Consider the following 24211-nt stretch of genomic DNA (forward strand, 5'->3'; position numbering starts at 1 on the left):
GCAACCTCTTAAGTGAGGTTTGTACCTATATACATGGCTGTAGTGATATAAGGCTTAATCTTTATCAAGTCCATTGAATTTGAAGGAAGAAGAAATGCTGCTTTTTGTTAACTGTGAGAGAGAAGCCAATGTTTAAATTTTAGGGGATCTGGCTCTGAGATACACTGACGTGATCTTTTTTTTCAGGAGCTGCTGTGCACTTGTCCTTGACTGGGAGGACAAGCTGAGCAAGCAGGGGTGGAGGCACCAGAACCACAGGCAGAGCGTGAGCACGTGGGGTGGCCACGGGGAGGTCAGCAGCAGGGGCAGAGCTGCTCCGCTGGTCGAGATTCTCTTCAGTAACTGAGCAGGGGCTGAAAGTACAAAGGCAATATATTGTAGTGGGGATGTTTCCTCACAGGGGAGTTTGGGGTATCTCTGTTGCATTATTGCTTCCTTCCTCCTTGTATTGCTGTGCTATAGAAGGATTAACCTCATGAAGTTTCTTATGGCCTGGAGAAACTTCAGACTTCCTGAAGCATGGGCCAAAGAGTAGCCACGCTCCATTGTCTGTAGTTGCATTCAGGTTAGAGTTCGCCTGCTGCGAATGTACCTTTTTTGAAGCTTTTTTTACTTTGTTGCAATTTAACAACAAGCTTTTCGGTGTATTTATGGACAAGTATGTGCTGAGACGTACAGATGTTTCTGCCAGTATAGTCTTTACATGACAACTTGAAGTTATGTGAAGGAATGTGCAAGCTCTTTGGAGCAGTCCTTAATTATATTCCTATTCAGAAGTGGAAAAATAGGCAGGGACAACAAAGAACAAATTTAATTTTCCTTCTTAAACCATGCCGGTTTGAATAATCTTTTGCTGAGTTTCCTGATGTGGCTATTCGCATTCTTTCATGAGTTCAGACTGGCTGTTAGCAGCCTCCAAATAAAACATGGTTATATGGAGATTTACCTTGGCCCTGTTCTTGCTTGGCGACATGAGACGCAGAGCAGCCAACTGGTTCAGCTCATGCTACATGTCCTCTTCCAGCAACTGCTTCCTGTACAAGCTCAGTGCTGTCCAAATTAATGGGATTGTTGCTTTAGCTCAAGATGTAGGAGATTTAGTTCTGGTGTTTGTGTCAGCGATCAATGAAGTCAGGAAACTGCCTTTACAGAGCATTCAGAAGCCCTTTTATTCTGAAAGAATCAAATCCAGGCTTCTGTTAAATGCAGTAAAGGCTGCCATCATTAAAACATTGAGGTTGCGAGTTTGGCCACAAAAATGTTACAGTAATGCAGTTGGTATTCAGGCCTTTCTGTCAGCGTTGCCAAGCCTGGCTTTTATTTATTTATTTATTAATTAATTTTCACAAGTCTCATGTCTTTCACGCATTCCATAAAGCCTCAGTGTTTACAGGCATCTTACTCATCTGAGAATCTCAGCTTCCAGTTTTTAAAGATCTGCCACTAGCCCTTGCAGACAGAGAAGAAGCAGGAACACATGATAAGGCTGATCCTCACAGGCAAAACCAGAGGGCTCATAAAACCCCACATTTAAAAAGTCGAATCATGATTTTTTAAGAGGATCTCATGAACTTGGGCTCCCATTTATGTGTCTCAAGTGCCTGGCGTAGACTGTACTAATGATCGCCTGGGTCAGGCCGTGATTTGAGTGCAGAGGTGCTGTTACACAGAGAGCACTGCAGCGCTCTGATGGATTGGGGGAGGAATCCTCTTCCCATTTATGATACTCCTGTTTTAACTTCACAGCCTGAGCACTGCCTTGTGCACCCTGTTTACTGTGTGTTTCATAAAGGCCAGAGGACTCATCCTGTTGCTCTGAAACTGCTTAGCCCATCTTTGGCAGGATTTACTGTGCAGGAAGAACAAACGGTTGCTTAGGAAAGCACTGTATTTAATGAGAGAGCTGGGCTGGACTTTTTTCAAACAAACAAATAAAAGCCGGCAACTCTCAGTTTGGCACTGACTTTGCCGTTTTGCTTGTTGCATCACCCCATTGTCTTCTCTATCCTTTTTTTTTTTTTTTTTTTTTAAATTTCTTTGTTATAGCATTTCGCAAGCCATGGCCTGGATAGTGTAACTCCTGGAGGAATGCACAGCATAATGGATACTGCACGATCACAAAATAGTTCACCTCGTGCAAAGCTGTAACAAAAGAGATGCATCATGGCTGTTTCCCAATCTTCCCCGCTTCGCCGACTTCTTTTTATTTGGAGAAATTCCTTTAGCTTCTCCTCACAGGGGCTACCCAGTGAGAGGAAGTGTAACCTTTCTCCACCCAGCAACAAAAATGCAATGGTTTTGGAGCACTTCCCATTTTCACCGTGTCTCTGTACAGCACAGCACAGCACAGCAGTTAAAGTGGCCGGTATCTTCTTCCCCATGCTTTAGGCAGAGGAACTGCGGTCCAGGGATGTTGAACGACCCACAAAAGGCAGCGCACAGAGAAGCAACCCCCGCTGCCTCCACCGCCGCCTGGGAAAGCCCTGCCCGCAGCTCTAGCGGTAGGAGAGGCAGTTTTGCCAGGCTGCTGAGGCCGGAGTGGCGACAGTGTTTTTCAGTTTGGGGTTTTTTTTTAGAAACGCACCCATATGCCGAGATATTAATTAACGGTGTATTTTTAGAGGACAGGTTGTTTCTCAAATGCCTCATTCGGGCGCGCAGCGGAGGAGGGGGCAGCGGCGGCCTGCAGGGTCCCGCGGGCGCCGTGCCGAGAAGGGTCGCCCTCAGGCGGGGAAAGCGGGGGGGGCTGCAGCCGAGTGACACCGGCGCCGGGGCAGGCCCGCGTCGCCCCTCTGCATCCGGCCTCACGCGTGCCACCGCTCTGCAGGGATGCCCCGGGGCAGAGCGGGGAGCCCGGAGGGCCGGGCCTGCGCTGCCCGGCCCGGCCCGGCCCGGCCCTGCCCCGCCGGCCGCCGCCGCCGCCCCGCTCCCCGGACGGGCGGGCGCAGGCGCGCTGCCCCGCCGGCCGCTGCCCCCCGCCCCGTCGCAGGGCTGACGCGGCGGCGCCGGCGCAGCGCGCTGCGGCCCGGCGAGCGGCGGGGGGCGGAGCGCGGCCCTGGCGGCGGCCGGGACGAGCCGGGCGGCGCCGGCGGGCAGAGGTGAGGCGGGGGGCGGCGGGCCCGCGCGGGCCGTTACGGCGGTTGGCGGCCCCGGCCCGCCCTGTGCTCGGCCCCGCGAGTGCGGGGCAGCGCGGCCTGGCCGGCGGCCGCCGGGCCCCCGCTGCCGGGCCCCCGCTGCCGGGCCCCCGCTGCCGGGCGGGCTCCGGCTGCTCCCGCCGTGCGGGCCGGGGGCGCGGGAGGCAGTGCCCCCCTCCCGCCGCGGAGCTCCCTGCGGCAGCGCTCAGGCTCCTCTCGCCCGCCTTCGGCCCGTCCCCGGTGGCTGGAGAGCGGCGGGGCCGGGAGCGCGGGCGGCCGGACGCTGTCAGCGCGGAGCCGCGGGCGGGCGGAGGCCGCGGGGCGCCGCTTGCCGCCGCGCTGCCTCCCGGCCCTCCCCGCCCTCCTGCCGCCCCTGCTGCCCGCTCGGCGGGCGCTGCGCCTCGGTGCCCGGCGTTGTCACGGGGGTTTGGCAGGGCTGGCGGGAACAGGGGGTCTGGGGAGAATCCTGGGGTGGTGGGGGTCGTTCAGCGCCAGTCTCTCCTGGGGAGCACGGGTGCACTCTCCGTAACTACGAGTCTGGGGGAGCCAGGGCGTTGGTGGAGCTGTGCAGCTCTTGGAGGATTTTCAGTTGTTGCAAGCGATCCCCCCCCCCCCCCCCCCCCAACCATTGGGCTCTCGATCGCACTTCTCTGCCCCCGAGTTGTCTCTTGCTCGCAGAGACCCCCAGCCTTTTTGTTGTGCAAGCAGAGAGCTTGTCTGCTCCAGCGCTGTGTCCTCTCCCCTCCCAGAGCCCTTCCAAACCGGGCTGCGCCGGTGGGGCCGTGGCTGGGAGCTCGGTGGGGGCAGCTGTCACAGGTGGGGTGCTGAACTGTGGGGAGGAGCAGCGGAGCTGTGTTCCTCGGCTGAGGACTGGGTTTAACTAACATGCTCTCCCTACGGCCATCTCCAAACGAAATTTATTCTAGCCCGAACTTGTAGCTCTGAAGAGAGGCGGATTGCCTTTGGTAATAGCCTCACCTTTTCTTATCTCTGTGTGTGTGTCACTAACACGAGTAGAGAAGTCATCTTTTTTTACAGCTGCAAGAATATGTTTAATACTTGTGAAAATATGCTCTGTCTTAATGAAAGCCTTTAGAAAACATCAGGGAGACCCTTGGTCCCAGGTATGTGCAGGGACCTTGACTGAAATTTCAGTTTCTGTTCCCTTCACAGGGTTTGGACAGCAAAGTCTGATAGACTTTGTTTCAGCTACTTCCACGCTTCTTCTTTGCAGAGGTATTCAGGAAGGAGGGGACAAAGCTTGAGTGATATGTCATTAAAATCAATCTTAAAGCCTGAAGATTAAAAATTATTTATGTCCTTATGCCTTACTTGTACAAAAGTACAAGTTATGCCTTACTTGTACAAAAGTAAGGCATTGGTCTCTTTAATCTATATTTTTTTCTCTTTCATCACTGATTTGTGACAGTATTTCTCTTAAATGCTATTTTATCTGATATACATGTCTCCACTAATCTGGTTTAGCCTAAAGGAGGATGTTTCCGTAAGTAAATTACAATCATCTTGCCAGATACAAATTTAGCAGGTACGTAGCCAGCCGGGTGTGATTGTGGGTTAGTTCCCAAAAGCGCTAGTTGAGGGAAGGGAAGAGACCGAAGTAACTGTACGAGCTTAAGCCTTGCTGTGTGGTAACTGAGGTCATCGGCTCCATGCCCTGCTGCGTTCCCATGAGTTGGTAACTTTGGACTTTGGCAGTTTCTGTGTGGTCTTGTGTTAATACGTTATGTTTTGTCAAAGTGTGTTTCCCTAGGGCTTGTTTCACCTCTGGGACAAAATGTTTGGTTAACAGTTAGCAGAACTGTGCTGGGCAGGTCAGAAAAGAGAGCGAAGAGGTGATAGTTCCCAGCACTGTAAACCTGCATTACTTCTGCATGTGCTAATTGAATCATTTCAGACTTCCTGACCTTATCAGCTTAGTTCTGGCCACGTGGTGGTTTGAAGAGAGACACCCTTCCCCAGCTTCCTCTCTCTCTTTCCAATTTTGGATTCCAGCTCGGGGAGGGAGGGCACCTTCTTGCACAGCATATCCCAGCTCTCTAACCTCATGCCCACTTTCTCTTCCCTGCTTATCGTCTGGCCTTGAGAGCCTGCCCCAGATCTCTGCTGGGAAAGGCTGGACTCGCTGGCTCCGTGGGAGAGCAGGTGATGCATGAGCTACTCGTGCCTGCAACAAGGCCACGCTCCCAAGGCTGTTCGCTTTATTTACATTGCTGATGCTCTTCAAAACAAGTTTCTTTTATATTTTGAATAGCAACATTAAAATCTGGGCAGTCTGGAGGGAAAAAAATAACAAGCTAAGAGTTAGCAAGTGAGCTGTATTTGAATTACTCGCCAGCTGTCTGTATCTCTTGATCTGCTGGCCACCCGGACGCAGCCCTAGACAGCTTGTGGTAATCTAAGTATGAAGTAGCTGCGCTGCTGCAGTGCTGCGGGTTTGTTCTGCGTGTGCGTGGGCAAAAGGTTTCTGTGGTCTGACGCTTCAGGTGTCAGCTAGAAACCTTTGGTTAGAGTCCTGTCAGCAGCACTGGCTGGGACTGCCTTTCCCATCTCTGTGCTGATTTTCAGTTAAATCCTGGGCTCTATAAACCTGCCAAAAATAAATAGGACTGCCAAGGAGTAATTAGTGGTTAAACTGTAACAGGCTTAAAATTGGTGAAAGATGTGAATGGGTAGCGTCTTTTCCAGTACGTAATTTCACTGGAGGTGACATAAGCTGCAACCATGTAAGTTGCAAATGTAGTGAGCTGCTAATTGCTCTAACGAAAATATAGCATGTATCTGCACTGAGTTTGTTACTCAGTAGAGGATCAAGGGCCTCGCATTCCTCCATTCCTCTTGTATAGGTAGGTGTTCAGTGAACTTTAGGCCAGCTTCACTTCAAGGTGATGCAAAGTCATGCTTGCTTGTAAGTTAGCACAACTCTTGGGATAAGTCGCTATTCTGAAAACTGAGTGGCTCCCAAATACGTTTTTAAAAGCTTAGAGTACAAAGCAAATTTATAACCAGAATCTGCCATTAGTACAGAGCTGTAACAGTTCACGGTTGTCTTTGTCCAGTGCAAAAGAGATTGTGCCTTTTAATATTTAATCATTTGCAGATGGTATGTCAAACACAGCTGAAGGGGTGAGGACTAATGGCAGTAAATTTCTTTCACTTACAGTCTTTGGGAAGTGTACATCTTGGGCTTTTCTGGGTTTAAGATTTTGCTGGTGTAGTCTTGGCAGCATACCTGTGCAGTGGAGGTATGGCTTATACCAACCAAATGACTCTTTTGATGGTACAAGTTCCTTGACTTCAGAAGTTTTTCATCTGTGTCAATGTATGGGGCGAAGATGTGACTTTCTCTTCAGGTTCTTAAACTTTGGCTGGTGCTTGCTTTATTTTTGATCTTATGTTGCTCACTTCAGTTATTTTTCTAGCACTGCACATCTAAGCTGTCCTTTTGCCTTGCTGGCTTATGTTGCCAAGTAAAACCAGTAATACTCTTGTAGCAGTGATGGAAAATAAATTCTTCAAGCAGCACCTTTAATTAAATATTTGCGTATGGATTATCTTTTGTCACTCTAAGTAATAGTGCTATTAGAAAAGTGAACTGTTTCAGCTCCTAGGACTGGGATTAACTGCTCCTTGGAGGACTTTGCTTTAAAGGGATCCAGATTCAAAACTGATTATGTTTGAAAAAGGAGAGGGGAGGGCAGGAAAGGTTTTCTTGGATTAAATGGCTTAGTCAGACTTTCTTCCCATTTTAAAGAGAAACTTTTTTGTACACAAAAAACTTTCAATGTGGAGAAATTGGTGTGTGCGTCACAGACAAACATGAAATATTTTCTAATCCTGTAAGTTATAATGTGAAGCATTTTTTAATGATCTAAGTTAAAAATGAAGCAGAAGAACAGGTGGGTAGAATAGCTTTCCTAAGATCTTCCTTTCTTGCAGTTTAAGAAGCTGGATTTCATGATACTAATGAGCAAATAAGCTATTTCAATTGCTGTTGCAATTGATTGCATTGAAACTGTGGCACCACTCTTGTCTCTCAGTTCAAGTTTGCCTCAGGTTCTTTTTTTTGTCAGGACTTATCTTTGCCAGAATCTAGTTCAGTATTTTTCCCACTGTGATCATTGGTTCAGTCTGCTATGGGTGAAACAATGGCAGCTGTAGGCGTTTCAGCTCCTGCGTAATCCATAGCTGTTCGGAAAACCAGCGGTCACTCAGCCTTCTTCCACGTCTGAGGAGGTGCCCATGGAGGGGATGCTTCTTGTTGGACTTTGCTGTGAGAGAGCGAGGAAAAAAGCAATGACTCCAAATCGTTCAGGAGTGTTCCTGAAAAAGGCAGGTTTTTTACACGGGTACTGGGCACATATTGCTGAGACTCTGAGAAGCAGTGAAGCCTTTACCTTCATGTGCTGTGCTCTTCCTAGAGTGCTTAAGACTCGCCGTGTTGGCAGAAGCCCCTTGTATCTATGGCTCTGTTGAGAACAGTGCAATTTTGCTGGGTTGGTTGGTTTTACCTGGGTGGAAGTGTGGCTGGAATAAGCTGTCCTAGCAAGACTGTGGTTTGGCTGATGTTTACTGGGGCCACTCAAGGAATGCTTTTTAGGTACCATACACAATAGACAGACATAGAGAGTTTGTAGCGTAAAAGCAGACATAAACTAGATCTAGTGTAGAGAAGTATGTAAGTGCTAAAAGAGCAAGTATGAGAAAATTGGCATGAGGAGATATTACATCCTGATTTTTATAACTAAGTTGTGTGGTGACTAGTAGAGGGTTACAAAAGAGCTAGACTCTATTGCAGTGCTTATACTGTTAAGCTGTACTGTCTTGCACATCTGTCAGTGGATGTAGCCGGGTTCCTTTCTAGGTTGTAGGTAGTGAACACTGGACTGTTTCCTATATGGTGGGAATACTTGCCGAGTGCTAAATGATATTCTTCATCCTCTCTGCATTTCTACTTCCCTCCCACTCCTCCACAGGAAAAAAAAAAAGCCACCTGCTGTTTATGGCTAAGATGAGTAGAGTGAAAATGCAGAAGAGCTTCTTAAGTCAGACTTTAAATACCTGTTTTTGCAGGTGTCTAGCATTCATATTTGCCTTTAAAGTCCAATTGTTAATGTTTTATTTCCATTTATAGGCTCCTTTATTTTCAGCTAGGTGATGCCTGCATGTAATGCTTGGGACAGATGTGGCTACGGGAAAACTTGTTATGACAGTCTGTAAGTCAGAATCAGTGGATAGAAGAGGGGGGCAAAGTCCATTTCTGAATTTGAGAAAAATAGAAGCTGTTGTAAAATACAGGATGTGATGTACTTGGTGAGGCTGGGGCAAATTGCATGAAACATCCTATGTTATGTGTGCGGCTGATGCCTTCCCCTTGTGCTTCTGGATTCTCCTACCTTTAAATTAATATTTTTAGTTATGTGGTGAAGATTAATAGATATTACTATGCAGGCTTTACAGTCTTGTGTAGTCTCAGATATATCCTATTGCACACTTTGAGATGCAGGTTTTTAGTGGGGAAAGGGATTTTTAAGGTGATTAACTGGTGTCTTGCATTGATATTGCTTTGTTAATGCAAAGATAAACACTGATTATAGAAGCTGATGGTGGTGGTGTCATATGGAGTGAGCTGTTACTGTAAATGTAGAGGAACCTTCACAGAGTACGCTGTGTCATTCTTTATCCAGTCAGAATCAAAATTTCTGTGGTAGTATGTGCATTGCTGTTCCTTTAAGGGAAAAATTCATGTGAGCGTGTGAAGTGTCTTCAGAGTGCCTGCTAACATTTCTTGCACAAGAGTAAGTGTTCGCTTTGTACAATGCTGATGGAATCAGGTACCTGCACACACTTGTTGACTAACCTGGACTTCAAAGTTATGTTTTTCAAAAGCCTTTTGAGGCAAGCGAGTTAACTGTGCTTGCTCTATGTGGGTATTGAGAGAGATTTAACCTCAGGCTAGAGAGTCAGAAATTACATATAGGGAGCGTGGACTGGGTGGGGATTACCTGTTTATTGCTTTACCTCTAGGGACGGTAAATAAGAAGAGCCTGTTTACGCACTGAGCCATTGCAACTATTACTTCTTTTTCATTTTGGAGCAAGTGAGAATGTCCTAGGGAACGTGGGATTGTGTTTGGAGGAGGGATGGAATGTTAGATAGGCATGTGGCCTGAGGAATGTGCCTTAGTGTTTTGCTATTAGGTTACAGTCCAGATAACTCTGAATTAATTTCCCTTATTCTTTCAGCTGTTTTTCAAGATCATAATGCAGCAGAAAAATGAAAAACCATAGAAGACATTTGCTTTGGAAAAGAAGTCAGTTGCTGGCCCAGTCTAGAAGATGGACCACTGGATCTGGGGAGCTTGGGAAATACTTCTTCCAAAAGCAATTTTTCCTAGCTAAGAAGAAAAGACAGAGTGCTCAGCTAATTGTGAGCTTGAATCACAACAAACTGTACAGAAAACTGCAGTGCAGAAGGAAGGCACTTGAGCTCCAAAGCAGGTGGGCTCCTGATGTGCCTCTAAATGCAGAAACCTATCAAAAACCTACTGTTGAACCATACAGCTTTCCTTACAAAACTACTGAGAGCAAAAAGATCCTGTCCCTGTCGCAAAGCCGAAAGCCCATCTGGAGAAGCAGTAAGAAAACTCAACAATGAATCCTTTCAGAGTGAAGATCCCTTCAGTGAGGAATTTGAAACTGTCACTATTCTGAATAGCATCTCTGGCAATATCCATTATGTCTCATGTGGTACGCTGGATGGTGCTGCCTTACCTGTAAAGAAAGGTGGTTTTGTATATAGCAGGGAGGAGAGCAATAATGGTGAGGGCAACAGAGTCCTAGTAGTTTTAAACAACTATATAAGGAAATGCTGTTGCAAAGGGAGTGGAATGGAACTTGTGGCCCCTTGACAGCTATAAAGAGGTCCAAATTTAACCATCATACTGCAAAAAAGAGATCTTTATTTATGATGCATAAGAAACTTTCTATGGTTAGGTTTCGGTATAGAATTATAAAATCCCCAGAACTTCGAGCAAGAGGCAAAACCTGCAAATTGAGAAAAATCAAACGAAGGTGGGTGGAGAGAGTTACAAGGGACCATCAAGAGACGCTTCAGTGGGATTTTGAAAGTGGATTGTGTAATTGGCTTTCCTACTGGAAATCTAAAAGTAACCGTCTTTGGAACCGGTACAGCTTATCAGATATGAACAATAATACACCTAAATCTTTAGGTGAGGAGAACGAAATATGTGCACCTGAGATCTGCCGAATGCAGGATGCATTACCATGTGCTGAGCCGTGTTCTGAGGCACCAGAATCCGGAGGGCAGGATGGCAGTGCGGATGCTGTCCCGCCAGAACTGCATGCTAGAGCTTCTCCGGAGGCAGAGACGTTGCACCAGGTGGAGACCAACGGGGCTCTGGCAGAGGATCATTGCTCTGACATTTTTGTCTCCGTGACAGGAAAAGAAATTGCTGGTTCAGGTCAAGATGACACAGAATCTAATGAGGTTATGGGTGTAGATGGAATGATACTGTTGCAGTCCTCCTTGCAGGACTCTGATGTCCATGATAATTTTGCAAATGGACCTTTATCCATGGAGCTGGCACAAAATGAGGACAGCTCTAGCCAAATGGAAGTAGAGGGCTCATTAAACCTGGACATGTTTAGCGCAAAGTTACTAGATCACCCTTATTGTAAAAGTCCTCTTGAGGAGCCTTCACCAGAAAGCACAGGACTAAAATCAGGAACTCGGAAGGGAGGCAAAAGGAACAGTCAGAAAGCTTCCCGGGTGGCTGATGAGCAGTTGGCAACGTGGCTTTGTGGTATACCTTTTACATATCTTAGGGCTTCCAGGAGTTCCTGAAAACTGCTGGATGTATCGTGGAATTTACATGTTGCATTAATTCTTTATTAAAATGGTTTCTTATTGTGAATTGTAAAGGGTGCTTAGCATAACACTTAATGAAATGAGGCCGCAAAGAGGAGAGCTGCATGAAGGAAGGACAAATCAGTGCTTACCTGACAAACTATTTTAAGGGATAGTTGAATGGTACCTCTGCTGCTTTTGTTTTAGAGAATACAATGTAATGTAATTGGAATTTTGTGGAAAATTATTGATAGACATTTTAAATGTCTTTTATCATGTGGTTTCAGAAGACAATATGGGGTTAAAACTTCCAGTTTTTTAAATGGTTGACAATTATTACTCTAACTTGTTTTTTTAAAATCCTTAGTGTTCTAATACTTCCTTCCAGCCTTACCCTCTATTCTCTTGTTCTGTCTTAGACTGAAACTAAATCACTTCATGAAACTCAGGTTTTAATAGCCAAATGCTGTTCATTGTCACTTAGTTTTCTCTGTGATTTTTCATAAAGTAGCCTTAATGACTTTTATTAGACAATATTTTTTAAGAAGGCAATAGTCTTAGCAGAGGTTCAGCAAAAAGGCTTTGGGATTCTTTTACTCAATGCTGAGCATGCAGTATTTGATAGTCTCTAAAGAGGAACATGGTAAAAATAGTAGTCGGTGTCTTATGTATAGCAGCATAGTAAGGAGCAGTAAGCTAACATGTTGTGCCGCCTAGCACCGTTAATATAATGTTGAAGTTCTGTGGTGTTCTGATAACTGAAGTCTTCCTTTGGAGAAATTGACTTCATAGATTCCCATAAACCTGAAGCCAGTGTCAACTAGTGTTAAAGGTATTGTTTGAAGTTTGACATGCTCTGATTTTTCTGCCTGCCTTTTTGTCCTTCAATTTTGCAACTGATTCTCTAAAGCAAAACATGAAGAAGGAGACATTGAACCTCAAAAGAAGATTCAGCTTTCCAAATCCACAAGTTAGTGTGGGATGTGTTTCTCTACAACTGGCTTTACGTGATCCAGTAAGGACCAGGCGCTGTGTGAGAAATTGAGAGAAACTGTGGTACCACAGTGAACAGACCACTTCTGCAATGGAGTTTTAAACTTTGTCCAGCAGAAAAAGGGACATAATTATTCTGTAACAGTCAAGAAGCAAGATTGTATCAGGGTGGAAAGGTTAAAGTTTTGCGGTCTGATAGGCAGTCGTGTTCTTGTTCATGGGAGGCCTGAATAACTTAAAAAAATAAAATTAAAGACAGGCAGCAAATGCACTAAACTTTCCCACACTTGACAATTTTAAGAGAATTCGTACCTAGCTTCTGAATGAAAGTAGGTGAGACCAGTTTGCATTTTCTTCAGAGTTCCTCTCTGTTCTCCTCAGTTCCTCTCTGAGTACTGAAGCCAAGTCTGCACTACACACACACTCATTCTGACAGCATAGCACTTCTGAGTTTTCTCAGCTGAAAAGCTGTAAAAAAGAATTTTAATTTTGGTATAACTATGTACAGAAGTTCTTGTCTGTTTAAGATTGTTATTAATTATTAACTGCACCCTGAAAGTTACTGCTAACCTGGCAAGAGTTGCTAGGGTAGATGCATGACGGAGATGTAAGTGTTAGGGATGCTCCCGGGTTTTGAATTTCTCTGCAGCAGCTGAACTCGGATGTTAATGGGCTGCAATATTTAGTGCATTCTGATGTGCTGCTAGGTGTCAAACAGATCTCCATGGTAAATCCTGTTCGTGATGGGTGTCTGATCTTGCACCAGGTCTGAACTTGTGGAAAAAACTGCATTTTCCTTCTTGAGTTATGCAGTTACATCAGCCCAAGTGAGGTCAGAGTCTAGCTAGAGATCTCTTGGAGCTCTGCTACTGTTAGTTGTAAATACAAGGACAATCCTTCCCCTGTGTGTATGAATAAAAAGCTTTTTAAAAATTTATATATTAAGAGAGAATAAGGTACGCTTACATCCCCATACATCTTCTATCTAGACTTCTAGCCAGAGTGAGAAGTATCCTCCCTGTCACAATCTACTAAGATGTAAGGGATAAAAGTTGTTAGGCAAGCGTGTGGCAGAGTTGTGAGGAAGGATATCTTCCCATGAAGAATCCTTCCTTCTTGTCTGATCTCACTCTTCAATCCTTCCTTCCTTCTGTCGCACATCCAGGTGTACTTCTTGCTATATCTTCACTGCTTTTCTCATCTCTTTGTGTTTTGTTCTTGGTCTCTCTCTTTTTTAATTCTTTTCTTACTGCTGTTCTTCTGGCGCTTTTTTCTGTCCGATGTTTCTCTCATCTTGCTTCTTCCCATCCTGATCTTTGAAAGTTTCCAGGAAATGTTGTTAAAGCCTTAGTAAGCAGAGAATTAAACATACACTGCACTGTCCAGCAATACTGTCTGCCGTCACACCCAGGCCTGAGAAGCGTCCTGGAGTTTGGGTTAGTGCAATTTCCCTGGACTCTGATCTCAGATCCAGCATTCTGTACACACAGAATGGTTGGGGTTGGAAGGGACCTCTGGAGATCATCTAGTTCACCCCCGCTGCTAAAGCAGAACACGTGTTTTCTGCTGTATTTGAAAACTCATTTTCAGAAAGCTGGACAACTTGGTCTTTTTTTCTCTTATTCACTAGCAAGCGTTGAAATCCTGTTTTCCATTCTCTTTCATTCTCGAAGTGGTTTTGGATGCTTGGGTGAGATTTATGCCTCCACTGTTCCAGTCTTATGTCTGAGGGGAAAAAAAAACCCCAAAAACCTATTTCCTAGGTTTTTTAATTCCTTCAGCATTCATCTGTTCATTATTTCCTAGTTAATATCTTTTGTTTCTGGTGTTATGGTTGCCGAGGCAGAGGCAGGCTAACATGGCTGTCCGTGGCACCTTAAATGCCATCCCTAGGATACTAGGGTAAATGAGTTAAACTTGCTGAGAGTCTGTCTGGTGTCTCTTATGTTTGCTATGGTGGCAGCAGAGGAGCTGAACAGACTGCAAACACACTGCCAACCAGGGATGCTTACAGTTGAGGAGAGTAATTCTGCATACCATAAGGACAAGATACTGGGTTTTCAGTGAAAACTGTTGCAGAAACTGATAGCTTTTCATGTTGCAGTAAAATTATTTAAGATGCTAATTGAAATGAGCAGTGGGATGGATTCTCCTTGTAGCACTGATATAATTAGTGCGATGTAGATATATGTGTATGTGGGAAGAATGGGGTCTGATCTTTCCCTGTAAAGCTGAGTGATCAGATTCCTGCTTTTTTTATTTTTGTCCTCCTTCCCCTGCTTTTATTTAATGTTGCCAGTTTGAGCTTAGTTTTCTTAAATATATACTTGCCATGTGTGGTGCTTTGTGTTGGTTGGGTGCAGAATGATTGCTGCTCATACTTGGAAGAAATGACTGCTTTATTGGACTAGTGAACTTGGAGGGTTTGTTACATGTTTGCACTTTCATTTTTCTGGTGTATTTAAAGGATTCCTAGATGAAGTTATGAAGAAATATGGCAGTTTAGTTCCACTCTGTGAAAAAGATGTCATGGGAAGATTAAAAGAAGTCTTTAATGAAGATTTCTCCCATAGGTGTGTAGCAGTATCAAATTCTAGACTTTGTAAAGGACAAATTGCTTGCATTGCTACTGCACGTTCCACGTCTAACACCTAGCAGAACAGAAGTCAATTTGATATGACCTTGACTTATTTTTTTCTACCTTTTCAATCCTGTTTTAGAAAACCTTTTATCACCAGGGAAATCATGAAGTATCGGGAAAAACATCCAAAAACCTCCACTTGCAATTTCCGGGTCTTCTATAATAAGCACATGCTAGATATGGATGATTTAGCTACACTGGAAGGCCAGAACTGGCTGAATGACCAGGTCAGAAATGCTTGGTGTTTATGTGCTTCCCTACCCCTTTTTTAGCCCATTTATGTTGGGATATCAGTTGTTCACCTTCTGCTGTGTTATAGGTGGACTAAACTTACTTTACACTTGAGAAGTGAAAGAAGCGGTGAGCAGCTTTTACAATGGCAGGTGCAATAATAGTGGTTACAAGTGTGGAAGATGGGAGGTGTCACAACTAAACTGTTTCCTTTTGAAGAAATGATGTTGCAGTATTTTGAGAAAATAGTGGCTACCTATATAGGTTTTAGCATCTCCCCCCATCCCCAAGCTTGAGCAGATTACAAGAACAGCAGAGTGAAGCAGCAGACTGTGGCCCACAGCCAAAAAACCAAGAAGGCTGCAGTGCCTAGGGCATGCACCAGTAGGCTTAAATTGAATTAAACTGCATTTCAGATTGAGGCAGACTTCAAGCAGCCAGTTATAGTCTCTCTCTGGGCTGACCGCTATTAGTTCCAGGGTGCTTGTCCTTCAGACTACAGGCAAAGTGTTACTATAATTGCTTACCTCCTTATTGCTGTTTTAACTGTGAAGGGTCCTACGTTTTATGGGAACTTGTTAATTTGAGTTTTACAAAATTATTCTGTACATATTCAAATATTTACTAACTCTTACAGATAATTAACATGTATGGTGAACTCATAATGGATGCAGTCCCTGAAAAGGTGAGGGTTTTTGTTATTATGCAAATGTACCTAATAAGAGATTGAGAGGGAAGGGTGTAACATTGAATATTTCAGATACAGAATTGAGATTTAGCTCAGTGATGTTCTGAGTGGTTCCATTATAATTTGTCGCTATCTGCTGCTCTAATTTTCTTCCTTTCTTGTGCTAAAACACAATTTTCAGTGCTGTTGCTCTTGTTTCAGGAACTTACTGGATTAGCTCAGCAGGTGGTCTCTGTGGTAGCCTGATGTTACTGATGTACCTGTAGAAGACGGGTGCCCTGTTTTCGCCCATCCCACTCCTTTCCCCCCTAGATGTTTCTGTCTCCAGCTTATCTGCTTCTAAAGTGCTTTACCCATGCCCTTTTTCACCAGTCTGGTGTTTCAGCTGAAATTTCTGATGAAGATGGATTTCTGCTGAGATGACAAACCATGAATGGTAGCATCTGAACCATGCACATGTGCTGCTTGTGCTCACCCACCCACCCACCTCGCAGCTGTGGGGGCCACAACAGCTCAAACTGCGTCAGATGCCTGCCTGGTGAATGTGAATTGATGCGGGCTGCTTGGTTCCTTGGCAGTACTGACTCTGCAGGACTCTCTTTGGTTTGTGCATCCTCAACAGAGTGCTTACTGCTTTCCGACTACAGTGTCTTAACTGTTGGTGGCAGTTGAAAAAAAGAAAGGAAAAAGAAATAATCAAGAAACACCCCCCCCCCCCGCTTCTGTGACTACATTTGCAGCAGTGGCAATTATAAAAAGCCATCTGTTTACTAGTAGAGCTGAACAATTTTCAGGTGAGGCCACAAAGGAAGAACCAAACAAAGCCATTTTTAGATGAGCTCTGCAGAATGTAACTCTTAAAATCTTCAAGCTCAGAAGAAAGAGCGTTTTTGCTTTGATTGGTGGTGATGGTGATTCTTCATTAGTGTTCTCTGTACTACCTGAGTGTGTGCTAGGGTTGTGGTATTGGAGATTGTATCTGTTTGCTTGTGTCTGCTTTTTCTTCATAGTGTATAATTGAAATCCTCATGGGAGATTTTGTGCTGGTACCTCAGAATGTGGTCTTGAAGTCTGTTGGCATAGATAATGGGTGTTAGACTGTGTTTTCAGATGCTGAATTTTCTCACTTTTTTTCCCAAGTAATAGCTCAAGTCTTCTACCACCTCTACACTAGCAGAATTATTAAAAACAGATGTTGTAGATTTCAATTTGTATTAATCTGTTCCTGTAATTGCAAGATGCTAAGCCCAGGGAATAATAGTGTTAACCTGGAGCTAAATAATTTTTTTTAACATAAGCCTACTTTTTTGCCATAAATGTTGCATTTTAGTTACAAAATGGATGTGGCAGAACTTAGAAATGCTTTTAAATAGCAGAATATTGTTTTTGTCTGGAGCTGCTCATAGTTGAATACAAATGACCATGTTGTTGGATTAAATCTCATAACTTTTTTTTTTGAGTCTTAGCTTCCAGCAACTAAAACCAGAAGTTACTCCATTCTCTACCACCCCCGCTTTGCCAGTCCAGTGTTCTTTTCCTTAATCCCCATAAAGAACAACAAAAACTGTAACTCTTTATCCTGGTGGTTTTCTCCCAAGTCTGTCCCCAACAAAAAATTAAACATGGTATGCAGTGGCTCACATCATATATTATAGGGAAATAAGGCTTGCTTTATTTGCTAGCTGAAGAATGGCAATAGTTTAGGCTTGGCAAAATCTCTTTGTCCCTACTGGGGTTCTGTTTCTAAACCTGCATTAAATATTGCCTCCATTACAAGTTGGTTTGTGTAAATTATCCTGGGGGAAGGGGAATGACTGTACATGAAGATTTCTGTGCTCATTCCTCCTCTCTCTCTTTTTTAGGTTCATTTCTTTAACAGCTTTTTTCATAGACAGCTCGTAACCAAAGGATATAATGGGGTAAAACGATGGACTAAAAAGGTATCCTTTAACTCTGTGTCGTCAGTGCTCTGGTTCTTTTGGGCTGGGTTGAATCGCTAACTTGAAACTGGGTTACAATGTGTTACCTCCAAAGGGTGGGTTTGCAAAGGAGCTATACAAAGTGGGAAGAGGTTAATAAAAATAGTAGGGTGGCACTATTCAAGTTGGTATGGTTATGTTGTGAAAATGTACTTTGAATGGCTTCATCAGCGGTGATAGGTTATCTCTTTGTGTATGTTCGCGCAAGCTGTTAATTTAGCTGCAAGAAATGTCTCTTACTGCTCCTGACAGTGCCAGGTACACTAATCTACAGGAGAGCAGACTTAATTCTGCTTCTTCCTTTTATCTCAAACTGGGATTGTTAAAATCATTACTCCTGAGTAACACATACAGGTACTAGAAAGCAGAAATTAGAGACCTATAGTTAATAATCCAAACTGTTGTTTGCATGACAAGAAGAGAATTCATCTTGCTTTCCAGAACCCATACCAGATCGTGGGTTGTGATATTTTCTGAGGTAGCTAATACAAAGAGCAGTGCTCTATTTTTTTTTTTTTTTTTTTTTTTTTCTGTGAACATTTGTCCTTTCTAATATGGGAGATGAGGCAAGACTAATCAAGGACCATGTTTGAATGTATGATCTTTCTGCAGAAGCACTTAAATAGCACACATCTGTGAAATGCTAGAGATGAACTCATTATCCCAATATAAAATCTATTAATATAATTTATTAAAATCTCTTTAAAGAGAGACTGAATATTGGTGCTTAATATTCCCAGATTTTTTTTTTTTAATGTTCTTTTTCTTTGGCAACCCAAGTTTTATAAAAACCCCAGAAGTGAAGGTAGATTCTGAAAGCAGAACCTGTATTCATGTTGCTGCTGAGGAGGGACCAGATGAGAGTAGGACAGTTGTTCAGACATTTACACTTAAATTCCTGAAGAGTCTCTAAAGCAAGGATGAAAACTAAGCAGTTTCTGTTGGAAGGATTCAGTAGACTGCTTTGTCCTGCAATATGCAATTAGGGGGAACTTGTTTCTGCTTTTTAAACATAACAGAGTATTGTACCAGGTTTTATAAGTGTGCTCCCCTGGGATACAGGAGACCAGAGCCTAGAAGGATGAGCTCTTCTGCATCTAGCAGCAGTGGTTTCAAAGCTCCTATTTGTGTCTGTCCCTTTTGTCCACTGGTCAGATTGGCACTCCTGCTCTCATCCGCTGTCATGTCAGCTAGCTGACTCTGTACTGTCTCAGTGAAGCAAATCTAGGTTGCCACCATTCTTTCTGTATGTCGGGTCTTAACTAAAGACCCTTCCAGCTTTTGGCTGCCTCTTTCCACTCTTCTGCTACAGGTTTGCATGCCTGTAGCAATCCCACAACGAGGGTCACATGAGGACCCTTGAGTTTAGCATGGCTCTGCTGTTGCTGGACATCACAGAAGGTGTAGTTCATTTATCGTATTCCAGTTTTTCCTTTGTGGGCTCAGCTTGCTGCTGGCTGACATCTCTTTGCTTCTCGCCAAGAATGATGGATCGTTGTGTAGCGAGTGTGCTGTAATCTGGTCAGGAAGCAGTTTCTGCAGGTGGGAGCAGGGACCGTCGATGCTTATGGCAATCAAAGCACTGTTGCAAGCAAGGCTTGGCTGATAACTGCTGTGAATGCTCAGACCTTTTTGTGCCTTCAGCTTCTCACTGTTACTCAAAAAATACACTTTTCTTTCCTACAAATGACCTGCCTTTACCAATGCAGCAATTATGTACTGTTCAAATTGCACAGTGCTTAAAAAAAAAAAAAAAAGCAGCATAGAAATCTTCCCACAAGATGAGTTCATTTAGTTCAGTATTCTATTTTTGCTTATTTTCTGGACTGTGCCACCAAAAACCCAGCAATTAGACAACCATTTCAAGAGGAGCTGGGAGAAGGAAGATCATGAAGGGCCCCTCCAAAAGCATAAGGGCTCATCTGCCACACAGACTCTGGGGGTGTTGTATCTGATCTACTTGTTCCGTACTTTAAGACCTTCTCCCTTGTTCGCTTGCCTGTGACCACAGTACATCTGCTACAAAGTTAAGTTCAAGAAAGGATGAATCTGCTCTGTCTTCACCCCCTCCTTTCCTCTGTTCATCAAAGCATTGTGTACTCCTTCTTTGCCTTCCTCTGACAAGTCGCAGCCTGCGTTATGGCAGAGGGAGTCAAACTGCGCCAGCTTGCTGGTTTTGTGGGGTGTTTGTAATCACAACTACTTCATCTGTCACCTATCTGTGATGCAGCTCTGATAGAAATCAGTGGTGTTCATACTGCAGGAGTGTCATTACTGAAGATACATAGCTAACACAAACTGAGGCTCAACGGTATTGCCATCATTACTTAAGAAATCCCACTTTGACGCAGACGTTAAAGTGCAACATGAGCAGGCTTTGCCACAAATATGGTGGTGACTAACTCTGGTACTGTACAGTGGTCCTTAGCCACTTTCTGGGATGGAATGATATTTTTGTGCCTGCTAATAAGTTGTGTATGAGATAAACATGAGGAATGTGCTGAAAGAGTGGCAGGGGCAAAAGAAGACTTCAGTTACGGGGTGGCGGAGAGACTTAGATACAATTAATATCCTGCTTTGGTGTGTTGTACCTGTGGGATTGTCTCTAATGTGTATTATTGTTCTTGCCAGGTGGACTTGTTCAAAAAGACTCTCTTGTTAATTCCTATTCACCTGGAAGTCCACTGGTCCCTCATTACTGTGAACATCCCCAATCGAATTATTTCATTTTATGATTCCCAAGGCATTCATTTTAAGTTCTGTGTAGAGGTAAGAGTGACAGCTGTGTCTGCAAAGTTTGAACTGTTTTCTTAAACAAACCACCCCCCCACCCCTTTTTCTGTTCAGCCTTAAACTTTAAATGCAGCCGTGTCTGTTGTTGTCCTGTTGTGTATGAAATGAGAATCAGCTTGTCCTGCTGAGGAGTCTGAAGCACAGACCTCGAGGGTCACACCAGAGCTGGGAGTTGAGGTCGGATTGCTTATTGCCTAATTAGCCTCACCGTGTCATCAGCACACTTTTTGTGGCTCTGTCTTGTCACTCCCACAAAAAGCAGGAGCTCAAAGCCAAGTGCCATAGGGAAGCAGACTAGCCAGAAGGAGAGTAAAGGCAGTTCTTTCAACCATTAAGGGACTTCGGTTTAGGAAATGATAAATTGTGGTCCTTTTTGGGGGAGGTTGCCTGGCTGAGAGAACAGGACTGAAGATGCTGTAGTGCTGCCCAGTGGGGTTTACGTGTTACTGTGCCATTAACAGTGTGTTGCCTTTTTCCTCTGTCTGCATTGGTGCAGGGTGTGTACCTCTGATTATAACCCAGCAACCTTTCGAAGCTGCAACCTGAACACTGGAGTTAAATTATCAGTCTTTCTGGTAAAGAGCAGCCAGAAAGTTTTTGCTGGGGCTAGCAAATTGTAATGACCCTCACACAAAAGCTAATTTTGTCAACTTAATTGCTTGCTTGATGCAGCAGCCCTCTACTTTTGACTGTGTGTAGTTGTTGGCTTACAGAAGAGTAGTAATTATTGTACCCAGGAGAGTTCCCAGCTAGGACTTCTGAATGAAGATACTAGTTTCCTGCTAGCATTTGCTGAGGATGAAGCTAATGTTTGTTCTGGGAGGGAGAGACCTTATGCTCTCCAGCTTCTGAACTTGCGGCATAAACCAGGGGTCCCTCTCAGCAGCCCTACAGTCTCTCCTGCAGTTTTGCAATGTGGCTTCTCCCATCCCGCTCCAGGCAAGGCATTTGCACTCTAAATGTCTCACAAACATAAGACGGTTTTATTCCTGCCCTTTCTAGGGGAAGGGGGGCCAATACCCAAAACTCCACTGTGATCCACCTACTAAGGTGAATGTTAGCGCTCTGGAGTGTGTTTAAATTGTGCTGTAAACCACCAGCCTGTTTACAGAGAAGTAGAAAGATTTGCTTAACCCAAGACCATAGGCTCATTTATCTTGCTTCCTTCTCTTTGCTTGTGTCAGACTACTTTTTCCTGAATGTCACTAAAACTGTCCCTGGAGCTTTGTTGATTAGCTGCAGAACTCAAAGCTTTTTGTATTGAGATTCAGGCAAGAAAATGCTATCATATTGAATGTAAGGGCCTTGGTGTCAGCCAAGTAAGCCAGGAGAGAACATATGCCAGACTGCACTGGGTGTCTCTGCATGTCTGAGAGCACTCTGACTCTGCCCGAGTGCCACAGCTAGTCTAATATTAGGTATACCAGCGTACAGTGGGGCTGAGGGGTGTTAAAGCTCCCCTGGATAGAGCAAGATGAGCCTTGATGGTAGAAGGCGCAGTACGCACCACAGTTCATCTCTTTACCTCTAGAACTGAGCTCAGCTGAAATTTGTTCTCATTGTCAAAAGGATACCAGCAAAGATGTCAATGTCTCTCCTGTTCTTTAGCTGCTGAATAATATTGTTGCTTTTTTTCCCTTTCCTTTTTAAAGAACATTCGAAAGTATTTGCTGACTGAAGCAAAAGAGAAGAATCAGCCTGAGTTTCTTCAGGGTTGGCAGACTGCTGTGACAAAGGTAAATGGCAGCACTTCGAGCTCTGGAGTCTGACTTTCTGGGAGATTTTAGGAGGCTGCTTCTAAACCCATATATTTGTACAAGTAGTAAATTGTTTTATGCTGACCACGTGGAGGGTGGTAGGAGCGATGCAGGTGGTTACACATGGGAATTAGAGCTCTGTCGCTCATTCAGCTCCCACCAGATCTTTAATACTTTCTGCAGGTGACTCGGTGATCTGAGCCTAATCGCTGGACAATTAAATATCTTTGCAGCAAAACATGTAGCTGGTGCCCGTGTTGGCACAAGGTCAAGGACTGAATGAGCTGGAGACTCAGCTTCCTGACTTCTCCTGAATGCCAAATGGATGGGGTTTGGTGAGGGAGGGAACAGGCTAATGCTGCTACTGCCTGTATTTTATATTTGCTATGGATAGAGGGCTTTGGTCTCCAGGGCTCTTTGTGGCACATTGCATTTGATCACAAGTAAACAAAGTCTGGCAACAATAAAAGGGAATAACTTGTGTATAGTGTAAATGAGGGAATATGTGATTTGCGTAGCCATCCCATAATGGCTCCAAAGATATAAAACAGGTCATTGCACACTAGACATACTCCCAACAGCTCCCTCCTCGCACAGGTTTATTTTTAGATGCTGATACAATGATTAAATGATTCCTCTCTGCACTCATGCACACCCTGTGCAGTCAGAGTTTGTCCTCCTGCATTCTGTGAGGTAGAAGAGCTGGGAGTTGAGGGAAAATAATTACTTTTCCTCTTCAAGTGCCAGAGACATAGCGGCACTAGTAGGTGGGACTTTTTAGCCCCACATATCAAAATTGAGCATGTTTGAAGAAATAATGCAGGTTGAAAGTTATCATTTGAGACTGCCTTGCTCGGTCCTGTCGCCTGACGATGTACCTCTTCATGTTCTTTGAGACCCTTTAGTGTGGCTGGGGGAAGAAAGCCACTGCTGGTAGCATGGATGCTGAGAGTAATCTTCCTCTAGGCCTGTGTGACTTTGCTGATATAGTTTGTTCCTGTGTAAAGCAGATAATGCTGTACAAACATTTATTTAAACTAATTGAGAAGCTGTTCTGTGTAGGTCACTAAAAGAAAATAAACTTGAAAGAAAGATTTGTAATTTGTTTTCTGTCCTGCACTATATATTTTTCTAAATGTTAAGTGTTATTCTAACAAGGTGTTGAGTGTCACCTTGCAAAAGTTGGGATCAGAATAAGTAATTTCAACTCCAGTTTCTAGTGCTGCAGAACAGCTAGCTCTGAGAACGAGATCCTGATTGTTTTGCCGAATCTTCTTTTGGATTCTAAGCAGGACTTAGAGAATAAAAGGATAAATAAAGATCTAACATGTCTCCTCTTTTTTCTTTTCCTTTTAGTGCATTCCACAACAGAAAAATGACAGTGACTGTGGGGTTTTTGTGCTCCAGGTAAGAGTACTGCTTTTTAAAAATCAGTGGCCTCTATTGTTCATATAGTAAATGAACTTTTTTTCAATCAAGCCTTTTCCTTTTCCCCAGTACTGCAAGTGCCTCGCCTTAGACCAGCCTTTTCAGTTCTCCCAGGAAGATATGCCCCGAGTGAGAAAAAGGATTTACAAGGAGCTGTGTGAATGCCAGCTAATAGACTAATAAAATGCAGCCAACCTAATTTCTCTGGCATTTCTGACAAGTTGCAGCTGGTGTTTGTGTACTTGAATTTCTGAAAACTTCCGTGAATTTTGAGCGATTCTCAGATGAGTGGTGTGGCCACTGTTGTTACCTCAATTTTTTGACAAGCTCTTTAACTGGCAGAACATAACAGAGCTGCCGTAAAATATTCCTTATGTCAGTTTGGTTCTCTTATGTTCTTTCCTGTATTTAATATTTATTATCTCAGCATGCATATAGGCAAAGCATGCAACTAAAACCATAAAACTGTAGATTTGGTGCACCTTTGAGATGTAGCTAGAAATGACAAATACAGGTGATTTTGTCTGGAAACATAAAGATGCATGATATGTTTTCTGATGCAATAAAGCTTTGAATGTATCAAAAAAAATCAATGCCATAAAAAGAACAGCTAGAACCTATTTGATAGTTCCATTGTCCCTGTTGTGGCTGTATAATACTGAATTACCACTTTTTAGGGT

At 43.9% G+C, this 24211-nt stretch overlaps 1 protein-coding gene across 1 annotated transcript; it reads left to right on the forward strand.

The window, feature by feature from the left end:
* Positions 1-9993: 9993 nt before the first annotated feature.
* On the forward strand, positions 9994-23904 carry SENP5 (SUMO specific peptidase 5). The gene is made up of 9 exons (XM_009483663.2): positions 9994-10977; positions 14482-14587; positions 14735-14882; positions 15524-15571; positions 17437-17514; positions 20185-20322; positions 21999-22082; positions 23460-23510; positions 23601-23904. Exons 1-9 carry the CDS (start codon positions 10020-10022, stop codon positions 23709-23711), a joined length of 1722 nt encoding a protein of 573 aa, XP_009481938.1. The 5' UTR covers positions 9994-10019; the 3' UTR covers positions 23712-23904.
* Positions 23905-24211: the final 307 nt, after the last annotated feature.

Source organism: Pelecanus crispus, chromosome 9 (genome assembly GCF_030463565.1).
Source record: "Pelecanus crispus isolate bPelCri1 chromosome 9, bPelCri1.pri, whole genome shotgun sequence".
NCBI lineage: Eukaryota > Metazoa > Chordata > Aves > Pelecaniformes > Pelecanidae > Pelecanus > Pelecanus crispus.

Coding starts and splice junctions, on each gene's coding strand:
- SENP5 (XM_009483663.2), top strand. CDS start 10,020: ATGCTGTTGCAAAGGGAGTGGAATGGAACTTGTGGCCCCTTGACAGCT. Junction 14,883..15,523: donor AGAACTGGCTGAATGACCAG/GTCAGAAATGCT, acceptor TAACTCTTACAG/ATAATTAACATGTATGGTGA. Junction 22,083..23,459: donor GGCAGACTGCTGTGACAAAG/GTAAATGGCAGC, acceptor TTTTCCTTTTAG/TGCATTCCACAACAGAAAAA.